The sequence below is a fragment of the Ursus maritimus genome, unplaced genomic scaffold, assembly GCF_017311325.1.
Source record: "Ursus maritimus isolate PB19 unplaced genomic scaffold, ASM1731132v1 scaffold_28, whole genome shotgun sequence".
Classification (NCBI taxonomy): domain Eukaryota; kingdom Metazoa; phylum Chordata; class Mammalia; order Carnivora; family Ursidae; genus Ursus; species Ursus maritimus.
In genome coordinates, this window is record NW_024425341.1 from 4,920,492 (window position 1) to 4,936,782 (window position 16,291).

Below are 16,291 nucleotides of genomic sequence, written 5' to 3' on the forward strand. Positions count from 1 at the left end.
CACTATGTGTTAACTGGAATATAATTATTTTAAAAAGTCTATCTTGGGGCGCCTGGGTGACTCAGTCATTAAGTGTCTGCCTTCGGCTCAGGGCATGATCCCAGCATTATGGGATCAAGCCCTGCATCGGGCTCCTCCACTGTGAGCCTGCTTCTTCCTCTCCCACTCCCCCTGCTTGTGTTCTCTCTCTCTCTGTCAAATAAATAAATATAATCTTTAAAAAAATTAAAAAGTCTATTTTGTCTGATGCAAGTATTGCTACTTTGGGTTTCTTTTGCATTCCATTTGCATGATTAGTGTTTCTTTATCCCCTCACTTTCAATCTACAGGTATCTTCAGGTCTGAAATGAATCCCTTGTAGGCAGCATGTGGATGGGTCTTTTTTTTTTTATCCACTCTGACACCTTCTGACTCTTGATTGTTTAGTCCACTTATATTCAAAGTAATTATTGATAGGTATGTATTTATTACCATTTTGTTACTTGATTTGTGGTTGTTTTGGTACCTTTTCTCTGATCTCTTCTTTTTATCTCTTCCATGGCATGCTGGTTTTCTCTAGTGACATACTAAATATCTTTTAGTGAATATCTTACTCTATTTTTGGCATATCTATTACTGTTTTTTGATTTGTGTTACTATTCAATTTATATATAACATCTTCTGCAATTAGCAGTCTATATTAAACTGATGGTCACTTAATTTTGAATTCATTCTTCACTCCTCTCCCCTACACATTTCAGATATTTGGCACCATATTTTATATCCTATTACTTTATGAATACCTTGATTGACTTTTACAGAAACACTTATTTTTACTGCTTTTTTGTTTTATTTTCCATGTTCTTACTTATGGTCTTTCATTTCCATTCAACGGGACCTCTTTAATATTTCTTGTAAAGCTGGTTCAGTGATAATAAAATCCTTTAGTTTTTTATTGAGAAGGTACATCTCCTCTCTTCTGAATGATAGCCTTGCTGTATAGAGTATTCTTGGATACAGATTTTTCCCTCAGCACTTTGAATACATCATGCCACTCCCTTCTGGCCTATGAAACTCCTGCTGAAAAGTCACCTTACAGCCTTATGGGGTTTCCTTTGTATGTAACTGGCTTTAATTCTCTTATAACCTTTCAAATTCTTTTTTTTTTAATAATAATATTTTTTATTATATTGTGTTAGTCACCGTACATTACATCCCTGGTTTTTGATGTAAAGTTCCATGATTCATTAGTTGTGTATAACACCCAGTGCACCATGCAATATGTGCCCTCCTTACTACCCATCACCAGCCTATCCCATTCCCCCACCCCCCTCCCCTCTGAAGCCCTCAGTTAGTTTCTATGAGTCCATAGTCTCTCGTGCTTCATTCCCCCTTCAGATTACTCCCCCTTTCTTTATCCTTTTCTTCTCCTACCAATCTTCCTACTTCTTATGTTCCGTAGATGAGTGACACCATATAATTATTGTCTTTCTCTGCTAGACTTATTTCACTTAGCATTATCTCCTCCAGTCCCGTCTGTGTTGCAGCAAATGTTGAGAAAACTTTCTTTTTGATGGCTGAGTATTATTCCATTTTATATATGGACCACATCTTCTTAATCCAGTCATCTGTTGAAGGGCATCTCAGTTCCTTCCACAATTTAGCTATTGTGGACAATGCTGCTATGAACATTGGGGTGCTTATGGCCCTTTTCTTCACTATGTCTGTATCTTTGGGGTAAATACCCAGTAGTGCAATTGCTGGGTCATAGGGTAGCTCAATTTTTAACTTTTTAAGGGACTTCTATGCTGTTTTCCAGAGTGGTTGTATCAGCTTGCATTCCCACCAACAATGTAGGAGGGATCCCCTTTCTCCACATCCTCTCCAGCAATTGTTGTTTCTTGCCTTGTCAATTTTTGCCATTCTAACTGGCATAAGGTGGTATCTCAGTGTGGTTTTGATTTGAGTTTCCCTGATGGCTAATGATTTTGAACATTTTTCATGTGTCTGTTAGCCATTTGTATGTCTTCATTGGAAAACTGTCTGTTCATATCTTCTGCCCATTTTATGATTTGTTTATTTGTTTCTTCTGTATTGAGTTTGAGAAGTTCTTTGTAGATCTTGGATACCAGACTTTTATCTGTAGTGTCAGTTGCAAATATATTGTCCCATTCCGTGGGCTGCCTCTTAGTTTTTTTGACTCTTTCCTTGGCTGTGCAGAAGATTTTGATATTGATGAAGTCCCACAAGTTCATTTTTTCTTTTGTTACTCTTGAGTTTGGAGATATGTCATGAAAAAGTGTCTATGGCCAATGTCAAAGAGGTTGCTGCCTATGCTCTCCTCTAGGATTTTGATGGATTCCTGTCTGACATCGAGGTCTTTCATCCATGTGGAGTTTATCTTTGTGTATGGTATGAGAGAGTGGTCAAGTTTCATTCTTTTGCATGTAGCTGTCCAATTTTCCCAGCACCATTTATTGAAGAGACTGTCTTTTTTCGACCCGATGTTTTTTCCTGCTTTATCAAAGATTAGTTGCCCAAAGAGCCGAGTATCCATTTCTGAGTTCTCTATTCTGTTCCATTGGTATATTTGTCTGTTTTTGTGCCAGTACCATGCTGTCTTGGTGATCACAGCTTTGTAGTACAGCTTGAAATCTGGCATTGTGATGCCCCCAGCTTTGTTTTTCCTTTTCAACAATTCCTTGGTGATTTGGGGCCTTTTCTGGTTCCACACAAATTAAAGGGCTGTTTGTTCCAGTTCTTTGAAAAATGTCATTGGTATTTTGATCTGAATGGCATTGAAAGTGTAGATTGCTCTGGGTAGCATGGACATTTAACTATGTTAACTCTTCCAATGCATGAGCATGGAATATTTTTCCATCTTTTTGTGTCTTCTTCAATGTCTTTCCATTTTTCCATCTTTTTGTGTCTTCTTCAATGTCTTTCCATCTTTTTGTGTCTTCTTCAATGTCTTTCAAGAGTGATTTGGGGTGCCTGGGTAGCACAGCGGTTAAAGCATCTGCCTTTGGCTTGGGCGTGATCCTGGCATTCCAGGTTCGAGCCCCACGTCAAGCTCCTCCTCTATGAGCCTGCTTCTTCCTCTCCCACTCCCCCTGCTTGTGTTCCCTCTCTCACTGGCTGTCTCTATCTCTGTCAAATAAATAAATAAATAATCTTTAAAAAAAAAAGAGTGATTTGTACTTTCTAGAATATAGATCCTTTACATCTCTGGTTAAGTTAATTCCAAGATAACGTATGATTTTTTGTGCTATTGTAAATGGAATCAATTCCCTAATTTCTCTTTCTTCGGTTCGTGTATAGAAATGCAACTGATTTCTGAGCATTGATTTTGTATCCTGCCACATTACTGAATTGCTCTATAACTTCTAGTAGTTTGGGATTGATTCTTTTGGGTTTTCCATATAGAGTATCATGTCATCTGCGAAGAGGGACAGTTTGACTTCTTCTTTGCTGATTTGGATACCTTTTATCCCTTTTTGTCTGATCGCTGTTGCAAGGACTTCTAGTACTATGTTGAATAACAATGGTGAGAGTGGGCATCCTTGTCGTGGTCCTGATCTTAAGGGAAAGGCTTCCAGCTTTTCCCCATTGAGAATGATATTTGCTGTAGGCTTTTCATAGATGGTTTTTATGAGATTGAGGAATGTACCCTCTATCCCTACACTCTGAAGTGTTTTAATCAGGAAAGATGCTGTATTTTGTCAAAAGCTTTTTCTGCATCTATTGAGAGGATATGATTCTTGGCTTTTTTCTTGTTGATATAATCTATCACACTGATAGATTTGCGAATGTTGAACCACTCTTGCTTCCCAGGGATGAATCCCACTTGGTCATGATGAATAATCCTATAAATGTACTGTTGGATCCTATTACCTAGGATCTTGTTGAGAATTTTGGCGTCCATATTCATCAGGGATATCGGGCTGTAATTCTCCTTTTTGATGGGGTCTTTGCTTGGTTTGAGGATCAAGATAATATTGGCCTCATAGAATGAGTTTGGTAGATTTCCTTCTGTTTCTAATTTTTGAAACAGCTTTAGGAGAATAGGTATTATTTCTTCTTTGAATGTTTCGTAGAATTCCCCAGAAAATCCATCAGGTCCTGGAGTTTTGTTTTTTGGAAGGTTTTTAATCACTGCGTCAACCTCTTCATAATTAATTGGTTTGTTTAAAAAATCAGTTTCTTTCTGTTTCAGTCTTGGTAGTTTATAGTTTTCCAGGAAGGCCTCCATCTCTTCCAGGCTGTTTAATTTATTGGCATAAAGCTGTTGATAAAAGTTTCTAATAATCCTTCCTTTTTCATTGGTATTGGTTGTGACATCTCCCTTTTCATTCATAATTTTATTAATTTGGGACCTTTCTCTTTTCTTTTGGATAAGTCTTGCCAGTGGCTTATCTATTTTATTTATTCTTTCAAAGAACCAGCTTCTAGTTCTGTTGATCTGCTCAACTGTGCTCCTGGTTTCTAATACATTGATCTCTGCTCTAACCTTGATGAACTGCTTTCTTGTGCGTGTATTAAGCTTGTTCTTCTATTGCTGTTCCAGCTTCTTGAGGTGAGAATATAAAAACTGCATTTTAGATTTTTTTATTCTTTTGAGTGAGGCTTGGATGGCTATGTGTTTTCCCCTTAGGACTGCCTTTTCGGTGTCCCATACGTTTTGGACCATTGTGTTTTCATTCTTGTTGGTCTCCATAAATTGTTTAAATTGATTTTTGATTTCCTGGTTTATTGAATCATTCCTGAGCAGGATGGTTCTTAGTTTCCAAGTATTTGAGTTTCTTCCAAATTTTTCCTTGTGATTGAGTTCCAATTTCAAAGCATTGTGGTCTGAGAATACGCAGGGAATAATTTCTTTTGGTATCAGTTGAGACTGGTTTTGTGACCCAGAACATGATCTATTCTGGAGAATGTTCCATGTACATTAGAATAGAATGAGTATTCTGTTGTTCTGGGGTGTAGTGTTCTATAAATATCTATGAGGTCCATCTGATCTAGTATGGCATTCAAAGCTCTTGTTTCTTTGTTCATTTCTGCTTAGGTCATCTATCTATTGCTGATAGTGGAGGGTTGAGGTCCCCTACTATTAACGTATTTTTATCTATATGTCTCTTTATTCTGGTTAAGAGTAGGCTTGTGTATCTTGCTGCTCCCCTGTTGGGGGCATAGATATTTATAATTGTCATATCCACTTGTTGGATACATCCTTTAAGAATAATATAGTTCCCTACTGTATCTCTAACTATAGTCTTTAGTTTAAAATCCAATCTGTCTGATTTTAGAATTGTTACCCCAGCTTTCTTTTGAGGTCCATTGGCATGAAAGATGGTTTCCATCCCTTTACTTTCAGTCTGGATGTATCCTTAGGTTCAAAATGAATTTCTTGTAGACAGCAAATGGATGGGTCTGTCTTTTAATCCAATCTGCCACCCTGTGGTGTTTTATGGTAGCATTTAGGCCATTCACATTGAGAGTGATTATTGAGAGATATGATTTTAATGATGTCCTGTTGCTTGTAAAGTCTTTGTTTCTATAGATTGTAACTTTCTGTTCTGTATCACTCTTGTGGCCTTTTTACTTTTATAGAACCCCCCTTAAAATCTCCTGTAGGGCTGGTTTCATGGTTACGAAATTGGTCAGTGACTGGTGATTCTGGAAGGTCCTTATCTCTCCATCAATTCTGAATGACAGCCTTGCTGGATAAAGGATCCTTGGCTGCATGTTTTTCTCTGAAAGAGCTTTAAAAATGCCCCCACAACCCTTTCTCTCATTCCAGGTTTGTGTAGACAGCTCTGACATAATTCTGATACCTTTGCCTTGGTACATGAGAAATTTCTTCGCCCTGGCCGCTTTCAATACTGTATCCTTGGATCTAATATTTGCAAAATGCACTATGACGTGACATGGCGTAGGTTTGTCGTGGTTGAGATTGGGAGGGGTCCTCTCTGCCTCTTGGACATGAATGCTTGTTTCCTTTGCCAGTTTAGTGAAGTTCTCAGCTACAATTTGTTCAAATATCTCTTCTAGACCTCTCTCTTTCTCCACCCCCTGGGGAATGCTGATGATTCTGACATTGGAATGTTTCATTGAGTCAGTAATCTCCCCAGTAACCTACATTCTTGAGATTGGATTTTTTTGAGCCACGTTTCTGTTTTAGCTTTCTATTCTACCAACTCAATTCACTGATTCATCTTCTGCTTTATTTAACCTTGCTGTCAGAGCATCTAGTTTTGACTGCATTTGATTCATAGCATTTTTAATTTCTGCCAGATTCACTCTCATTTCCTAGAGATTCTATATTCTCGTTAAATTTTCGTTATTATTTTTTACAAGTCTATACATCTTCTTGACCATTGTTACTTTGAACTCCATTTCTGATAATTTGGTCATATCCATATCCATCAGTTCCGTGGCAGAGGCCACAGACTCATTGTCTTTTCTTTGCTGGGGGGATTTCTCCTTCTTGTCATTGTGCTGAGGAGAAGTTGTGGATTGTCCAGAGCCCAGTTTATTGACCAGGACCCAGGCAGTGTGCACTTGTTTTATAGGGACCTTAGGGATGTGGGCTTGATTCTTCAGCCTGCCTTCTTGGGGAGGGGCCTGCCGCACAGATACTCAGGCCACCCTGTTTGTGTAGAGTCTCCCTGTCCTCTGCGAGGGGGGATGGGGATGCGCACACTGTGAGCCAGTATTTCCAGGCTTTTGTTCTCTGGCAGCATCCCCTGGCAGTTTGCTGTGCCTCTTCTGAGAGTCAGAGCAGCAGTAGCCGAATCCCAGGTTCTGTCTCAAAACAGAGAGATTGCAGTCCTCACTCCACTGAGCTCTTCTGGCCACTTTAACTCTGTTTCTGTTGGTGCTGCTAAGCCCTACAGTATCCCGGGATGTGTGCCCCACAGCCGGAGTCCCAGCCCTCACTTCCAGGGCTCTCATGTCTGTTCATTGTGTTTCTAACACCGCCAGCTGCCAGCCACCGCCGCGCGCACGCTCAGCAGCTCTGTTTCAGTGTGGTTCATGCGCACTCCGGAGCTCCGGTTTTCATTCTGGTCGCGTGCGTTCTGCGGCTCACGGTCTCAATCTGCTCTCTCGCTGGTGCCAGTCCGCGAGTCAGCCTGCTCCCCAGTGCAGGTGGCTACTGCTTCCCGGCGCTTGAGCACAGAGGCTCCCTCCCCCTTCTGTTTATCTTCCAATATCTGTGCGTGGATTCATGGCTCCCCGCTTCGTACCTCAATACTCAGTGCTGGAGATGATCATCTGTAGAGATCCAGATGTATCTTCCTGCATCTCAGGCTGATTCCGTGGGTGTTCAGGATGGTCTGGTACCTATCCAGCTTGATTCAGCGAACCAGCTGAAAAAGAGGACCCCTACTCCTCTGCCATCTTAACTCCCTCCCCGTAACCTTTCAAATTCTTTATCATTATTTTTTGCCATTTTAATTACTAGTGGCTTGGTATGGACTTTTTTGGGTTGAATTTGTCAGGGGCTCTCTCTGCCTCCTGAAATTGGATGTCTATTTCCGTCCCCAGACTTAGGATGTTTTCAGCTATTACTTCTTCAAGGACATTTTCAGCCCCCCTTTCTCTCTCTTTCCCTTCTGTTATCTCTAAAATGTGGATGTGATAATCCTTGATGGAGTCATCGAGTTCTCTAGGTGTATTCTCATTATCCAGTATTTGTTGGTCACTCCCTTGTTCAGCTTGATTGCTTTCTGTTCTATCCTCTAGGTCACTGATACATTCCTCTGCTTCCTGTAACCTACTATTTAATCCATTCATGTATTTTAAATTTCATTTGTTGAGTTCTTCATCTCGGATACGTTATTTTTTATCTTTTTGTCCGGGGTCTCACTGATGTCCTCCACTTTTTTCTGAAGTCCAGTGAGTATCTTTATAACCATTAAATTCTCTATCAGGCATATTACTTATTTCTGTGTCATTTAGATCTCCTGCTGTGATTTTGCCATGTTCTTTCATTTGGGACAAATTCCTCTATCTCATTTTGTCTACCTCTCTGTTTCTGTGTGTTAGGAAAGTCATCTATATCCTTTGCTCTTGAAAGTAGTAGCTTTATGAAATAGAAGAGATCCTGCAGCGCCCTGCAGTGCAGTGTCCTCTGTTCACTAGAACAGACTCAGAGGAGTCTCCTATGTGTGTTGCTTCTGTCCCACTATTGTGTCTCAGTATCTTTTCCTTTCAGACCAGACTTCTGTACTGATTCTCTGCCTGTTGTGGGTTGTGCTTGTTTTCTGTGGTGTTAAGAAAACCCAGGTAGTCTAGCTCTCAGGGTCATAATAGCAGGAGGGCTCACAGTGGGGTGGTGGTCTTAGCAAAATTTGCACTTAGCCGCTAGTCCTAGGCCTAGATTCCCCCAAAGTACAGCAGTGGCCAGGGCATGGTGCATGTTAGTGGCAGCATCCAGGGCACAGTGTGTATGGCTGCCAAGGTGGCCAGGATCACGTGGTGGCTGGCCACCATGTAAGGCATCTGTGAGCACGGGGGCTGGGCGCAGAGAAAGGTGGTGGCTGGATAAGGCACTCACAGCATTAACAAAATTTGTGTTGAACCACTAGCTTATTGGTTAGTTAGGGCCTCTGGATGTTTTGAGGTGGGTCACCTGATGGGCCTGTCTGTATTCAGCCAGGTGGTCACTGTGGGCCCTTTCTACTTTCCATTGTACAAGACCGTTTGCCTAAAAGCAGCCTCTACAGGTGGCATGCTGCAGTGGTGACAACCTAGGGCATGTGGTGTCTGTGTCCCTGGTGGCTGGGCATGAATTGTGGCGGAAGCTGAGGATTTGTGGTGTCTCTACCTGTGGTGGGTGGGTGGGGCACACAAAGCAGTGAGCAAATTCTGCACTGACCCATTAGTCCTAAACTGAATCCCCTAGGCAATGGTCACGCCAGGGGGGATGTAGTGCCTGGAGGCAGCGTTTGGGCAGGGGGTGCAGCATTAAAACAATTCATGCTAAGCCCAGTTCTGAAGCTAGAAGGCTTGGAGTGGGCGTGTCCTCAGTGGGTGGGGCACAGTGTTAGCAGGTTAGGTAGCAAGTGCATGTGTAGCACCACCTTCTGCCGCTGTCTCTCTGTCTATGCTGGGGGGTTGGGGAGGAAAATGGTAGATGCCAGCTCCTTTGTTCCCAGAGAAGACCCCCAACATGCTCTAAAATCCTTATAAAGAGATATCTCTCCCATTTGCCCCAGGTGTTGTGCAAACTGTCTATTCTATATTGCCTCTCTGCAGACTTTTGTCTTTTTAAGGGTGGGGACTTAGCTATCACTTGCCCTCCAGGCTAGTCCAGGGCTGAGTCAGCCGACTTTGAAGGCTCTAGGTTCCAAGCCCCCCTGGGTATACAAACTCACAGAATTCAGTCCCCACAGTTTTCAAGGCCAGACATTATGGGGATTCATTTTCCCCATGAGGGCTCGCTGGTGTTTTCCACTCTCCATGACTTCAACTCCCTCCTGCAGGCAGCTCCCAGCCACTGTTTTTCTAATCTCTCAGGTTCAGCTTCTTTCCTACATTTAGTTGTGGAGTTTGTTCTGCCAGTCTTCAGTTTGCTTTCTGGTTTATTGAATAAGACATGAGTGACGTCTAGTTGTGAACATGGGACAAGGTGAGCTTAGGGTCCTCCTACTCTGCCATCTTCCTGGAGCCTCTGTGCCTTTTTTTTTTAATGGTTTCCTTGGCTATACATAAGCTTTTCATTTTGATGTAAGTCTCAAAAGTTTGTTTTTATTTTTTTCCCTTGACCTGAGGAGACATATCTAGAAAAATGTTGCTATGATCAGTGCCATAGCAATTACTACTGTAAACATCCCTTCTAGTCTTATTGTGGTTTCAGGTCTCACATTTGGGTCTTTAATTCATTTTGAGTTTATTTTTGTGTATAGTTTAAGAAAGTGGTCAAGTTTCATTCGTTTGCATTATAGCCATTCAGTTTTTCCATCACTATTTGTGTTGAGACTGTCTTTTCCCCATTACATAGTCTTGCCTCCTTTGTCAGACTAATTGACCCTATAAATGTGCATTTATTTCTGGGCTGTTGATTCTGTTCTATTGATTGATGTGTCTATTTTTGTGCCAGAACCGTACTGTTTTGATTACTACCTCTTTGTAGCATATCTTGGAATCTGGGATTGTGATACCTCCATCTTTGTTCTTCTCTCTCAAGATCACTTTGGCTATTCAGGGTCTTCTGTGATTCCATATAAATTTTAGTGTTATTCGTGTTAGTTCTGTGAAAAAATGTTATTGGTGTTTTGATAGGAATTGTACTGAATCTGTAGATTGCTTTAGGTAATATGGACACTTTAACAATACGAATTTTTCTAATCCATGCTCATGGACTATCTTTCCATTTGTTTAGTATCATATTCAGTTTTTTTCATCAATGTTTTTTCAGTTTTCAGAGTACAGATCTTTCACTACATCTAATATCATACTCAATGTGGAAAAACTGACAGCTTTCCTTCTAAGACCAAACACAAGGATGTCCACTCTTAACACTTTTATTCAACAAAGTATTAGAAGTCCTAGCCACAGCAATCAGACAAGAAATAAGAGGCATAAGTTGAGCTGCCTCCATTTGCAAATAACATAATATTATACTCAGAAAGTCCCAAAAATTCTACCAAAAAACTACTAGAAGTAATAAATGAATTCAATAAAATTGCAGGATCCAAAATTAATACCTAGAAATCAGTAGTGTTTCTATATGCTAATAACAAAACAGCAGAAAGAAAAATTAGAAAACACCATTTATAATTGCACACACACACACAAAAAAAAAAAAAAACCCCAAACACCTAGGAATAAACCTGTACTCTGAAAACTATAATACATGGAATTATTTTAAGTGGTATATTGTAAGAGAAACTGTAATGAGGGATCTTCCAAAATACTAGATAAATTTATCAGGTGCCTTTATAAAACAATTTATTCCTGATCTTTGTAATACTGTGTTTATCATGTAATATTTTATATAAAATTAGATACAATGTCTTCAATTACACTAACTACAAAGTGTATTATTAAAGTATAGCAAACCTTTATTACTATATAACATGTTTTAAATTTACAGGAGTCAGATGATATTCTTTTTTCATTTTTGTATTTCAATATTAACAAAAGTGTGTTATGCTTCAGAATATAAATATTTTAATGAAAAATTATCAAGAGTATTTAGGGAAGATAGCAGATCAAATACACACTAAATATTAATGTGGGGGGGGACATAAATCAATGACATCACAGGGAATTCCAAGGCTAGTATCAAAGAGAGAGCCTATTAGTGGAGAGCAAGTTTTCCCAATACTCAATCAATAGTGTAAATCTAGACTAAATGACTGCCTTAGAAATTGACTTGTAAGGACACCTGTACTTTAGGAATAGAATTCTATCATGGGACTGGAAGCCAAAACTTTATAAAATAGGTAGCCAAAGTTCATCATTGAGAATTTAATCAAAAGGAAATTTTCTTTTCTCCTAGTTGTCCAAACCATTATCAAATTCTCTTCAATATGTAATATCTCACACTTTTTCTGTCTTTGTAAATTTAAAAATCTAAGTTGAAAAATACTGAAATGTTCCTCTATTTCTGGAATAAACTCCAGAAGCATATTCTTTTTCATATACTCATTTCAGTTGATAATTCTGATTCAGATATTTTATAAGTATTTTTCAAAATATAAATCATTCAAAATAACATTAACAGGAGGAATGTACAACTTTCATGATTTAATTCTATTTCTATATGCCTGTAAAAGATGCTGGGAATTAATATTTTTTATAAGTACTCACTTTACAATAACATTCAAAAACATGAAATATTTAGGGTTAACTTTAAGAATTAAAGATAGCTAAATAAATGGAACAATATGTCATGCTCACAGTTTGAAAATCAGAACATTATGAATATGTCCATTCTCCACAAATGCTTCTATAGATTTTTAAAAATCCCAATCAAAAATCCAGCAGAATTATGTTTTTTCTTTAGGGGGTGTAGTAGAAATAGAAAAGTTGATTCTAAATTTTACATAGAAATAAAAAAAGAAGATGTGGGGTGCGCGCACACACACACACACACACACACATATATAATGGGACATTACTCAGCCATGAAAAGAATGAAATCTTGCCATTTGCAATGATGCAATGATGTGGATGGATCTAGAGAATATTATGCTATGAGAAATAAGTCAGTCGGGGAAAGATAAATGCCATATGATTTCCCTCACATGTAGAACTTAAGAAATAAAACAGTGAACTTAGGGGAAAAAACAGAGAGGCAAACCATAAAAGAAACTCTTAACTATAGACAATAAATTGAGGGTTTATGGAGGATAGGTGGGCAGCGGATGGTCTAAATGGGTGGTGGGTATTAAGGAGGGCAGTTGTTGTGATGAGCACTGGGTGTTGTATGTAAGTGATGAATCACTAAATTCTACTACTGAAAATAATATTACATTGCCTGTTAACTAACTGGAGTTTAAATGAAAATTTGGAGAGAAAAAAAATTTCACACAATTTTAACAATATATTATGTAGATTTCTGAATTTCAGAATTATTATAATTTTCTAAGAAAGAAAAATACACATTTGATGAGATGGACTAATAAATCAACATTCCATCCAAAAGCAGCAAGAATACATATTTTTCTCCAATGCATATGAAACGGTCTCCATTTTAGATCATGTGTTGTCCACAAAGGAACTCTCAGTAGTTTTAAGAAGACTAAAATCTTGTCAAACACCTTTTCTGACAAAGTTATGAAAGAAGAAATCTATTGCAAGAAGAAAACTGGAAAAATTACGAATATGTGGCGGTAAAACACTATGCTAGTGAATAACCAATAGGTCAATGAAGAAATTTTTTAAAAATCGAAATACATGTTGAGACAAATGAAAATTTATATGCAACACAGAAAACTGTATGTGATGCAGCAAAAGCAGTTCCAAGTGAGAAATACACAGCAATATAGGCTTATCTCAGGAAACAAGAAATATCTCAAACAATCTAACTTTATACCTACAGGAGGTAGAAAAAGAAGAACAAGTTAGTAGAAGGAAGAAAATTAAAAAATCAAATGGAAATAAATTAAATGGAGACTGAAAAGCCAATAGAAAAGATCAACGACACTAAGAGCTGATTCTTTCAAAAGATTAAAATTATGACAAACTTTAAGCTAGACTCACCGAGAAAATGAGAGAGAGGTTTCATAAATAAAATCAGAAATGGAAAAGGAGAGGTTACAACTGATACCAAGAAATACAAAGGTTCATAAGAGAATACTATGAACAATTAGACGTCCATAAATTGAACAACTTAGTAGAAATGGATAGATTCCTAGAAATAGATATACCAAAACTGAATCATGAAGAAATCGAAAATATGAATAGATTGACTACTAGTAAGGAGATAGGGTCAGTAATCAAAAACCTAAGACCAAGACCAGATGCCTTCACTGGTGAATTCTTCCAAACATTCCCCAAACGTTAAATACTTACTTTCCTAAACTCTTCCTGAAAACTGAAGAAGAGGGATCATTTTCAAACTTACTGGATGAGGCCTGAGTGCAAATTATTCAGGAGCTTGTTAAGTATCTATCCATTACACACTTTACTCATCTTTCATGCATATATTTCATGTGTATAAAATGAGAAGATGAATATGACATAAGTATTTATTGTTGAAGTGGGCAGAGAACTTCTTTTCAAGAGAACTAAAATATACTGCAGTATATGAAGAAAGAGAATATAATTTATTTTTTTTAAACAGGAGTCTTGTCTTTTTTTTTTAAGATTTTATTTATTTATTTGGCAGAGAGAGAGACAGCCAGTGAGAGAGGGAACACAAGCAGGGGGAATGGGAGAGGAAGAAGCAGGCTCCCAGAGGAGCAGGGAGCCTGACTCGGGCTTGATCCCAGGACCTGGGATCACTCCCTGAGCCGAAGGCAGATGCTTCACAACGGAGCCACCCAGGCGCCCCAGAGAATATAATTTAAATGAAATCCTTTCAGAAGGGAACTGTGACATGCAAAGAAATACTAATAACCAAAAGAAACAAAAGGTAAAGTAAAGGAAGTATTTTCAGAATAAAGTCTTCAGGGTATTTCCTAATGTAAAGCACTGAGGTGACAGAAATGCAGTATTTACCAAAATTTTATGTAAGTTAAATCCCATTATTTTGGAGGCAGCCTAGATATGGTTACAACTTAAATATGTATGCTAAGGATGCAAGAATAATCACTAGAGGAAAATAAAAAGTGCAGATCCACTATATTGTTGCAATAAATGGTGGAAGAAGGAAAAACAAAGCATACAGATTCAAAAGAAATGAACAAAAATTCAATTAAAAAACAAATGTGGCAAAATGAACATAGAAAATATTGGGGCGCCTGGGTGGCACAGTGGTTAAGTGTCTGCCTTTGGCTCAGGGCGTGATCCCTGCGTTGTGGGATCAAGCCCCACATCAGGCTCCTCTGCTATGAGCCTGCTTCTTCCTCTCCCACTCCCCCTGCTTGTGTTCCCTCTCTCACTGGCTGTCTCTATCTCTGTCGAATAAATAAATAAAATCTTTAAAAAAAAAAAGAAAATATGAACATTTTGAAACAACTAAAATTATAAAAAATATGCAATCTAGAGGAGTGTTAAGGAGTCATAACAGCTAAATGTAATGAGGTATCCTAGAGAAGTCCTGGTACAGAAAGAGGCTATTTGGTAAAAAGAAAAGAAATCTGAATAAATTATGGACTTCAGTTAATTAAACATTAATTACAATAATGTTTAAGAGGATAATCTGATAAATCCAAGGCCGATTGGATAGTAAATTAAAACCCAGTGTAGATCTTGAACTACTAGTGGAGAAAAACTAAACGAGAAGAGAGAAATATCAGGGGAATACTGATTGAGAGAAGCAAGTATGTGCATAGATATAAGATATGTCAGACCAAACAGACTTTAAAACAGAAAGCAACATTAGAGATAAAGAGATTCAGCATTTGAAAACAAAAGTTAAATTTCTAGGAAGATATAACAATCATAAGTCTCCACTATATAAAACAGCTTCAAAGACAGAAAGCATAAATTGAACAATGTATGTTGAGAAATAGGCAAATCCAACTGCATAGTTGTAGGTATCGATATCATCTCTCAGGTACCAAGAGTTCAGGCATATGACATTTATAAAAATACAGAAGATTTGTGGCATTCACTTAAAAATTATCATGTAATCAGGTTGTATAGAATTTGGTTTCTAACAATTCAAGAGTTTACATTTCTCAAGCAAACATGGAACATTCCAAAAAATCACCATGCATAAGTGTATGAAAACAGGCACAACAAAAATGCAATGATTAGCCATTTTACCAAACACAACTTAAAAAAAGGCTAACAGCAAAAAGCTAAATATAACAATAACAAACCAAGAATTATTATTAATCCAATTCTGTGAAGTCAAGTTAAAATAAATGAAGTTTCCCCAGATGCAAGAATTGAGATTAGGAGATGAGAAGGTATACAACTACATACACGTAGTAATTTAGTGAACCAGTGCAGGCACTTTGAGGAATTCAGATGCTTGAGGTGAATATTACAGTATTGACGTCACCGATGTTTATGATGCAGAAAGGGGGGTATTACTATTAATGGTTAAACCATAAAGAAAATCTTACCTCTTTAATCCATGTTACACTTACCCTTTACTTAAACTTTTCAAATGCTTCAAATTCAGGATGAGTCCGTTACCACAAGCCCCATATCTCTGTACCTTGGGTATTTAATAAAATGGTGCCGCATTTCAAAAAGAGTCCTCCTATATCACATCTATAGTTATAAGATTACGTAAGAAACACAAAACAAATCTTTAGATGAGTTGTAAATGTTTGCCACTAACCTCTGCAAGGCCACAATCACATTGTTCCGGCGGTTCCAAAATTCCATTGCCACAAGTTGCAGTTCTTCCTTGGTAAACCACTTCTGGAACTGTTCGATTCTGAAGGCATTCAAATTCAGGCTGTGAAACCATACGTTTAAATTCATCCATGCTGCAACTGCTAAAAAACTTTACACCATGGGAACGTCTAAAAATAAATTATATTCCTCAGATAAATGGAATAAAATCACTATCAAAGTAACACTCTATGAATTACTGAAAAGTACCGTTAATTCTGTACTACTGCACTTACAGAGGAGCCAAGAAGGAAGGGAGAGAACTTTTATCTTTAATACAAGTTGTAAATAAAAGCAGTAAGTTTATTTCTGCTGTAATTCAATGTAATAGACATCTAGCAACTAG

At 38.1% G+C, this 16,291-nt stretch overlaps 1 protein-coding gene across 1 annotated transcript in view; it reads right to left on the reverse strand.

The window, feature by feature from the left end:
- The window catches only part of LOC103659149 (A disintegrin and metallopeptidase domain 3-like), a 122,477-nt gene that overhangs the window by 43,047 nt on the left and 63,139 nt on the right, over nucleotides 1–16,291 (reverse strand). Inside the window, exon 12 of the mRNA XM_040643169.1 lies at nucleotides 15,890–16,076. Coding sequence (XP_040499103.1) covers nucleotides 15,890–16,076 — 187 coding nt within the window. The remainder of the gene's footprint in view (nucleotides 1–15,889; nucleotides 16,077–16,291) is intronic.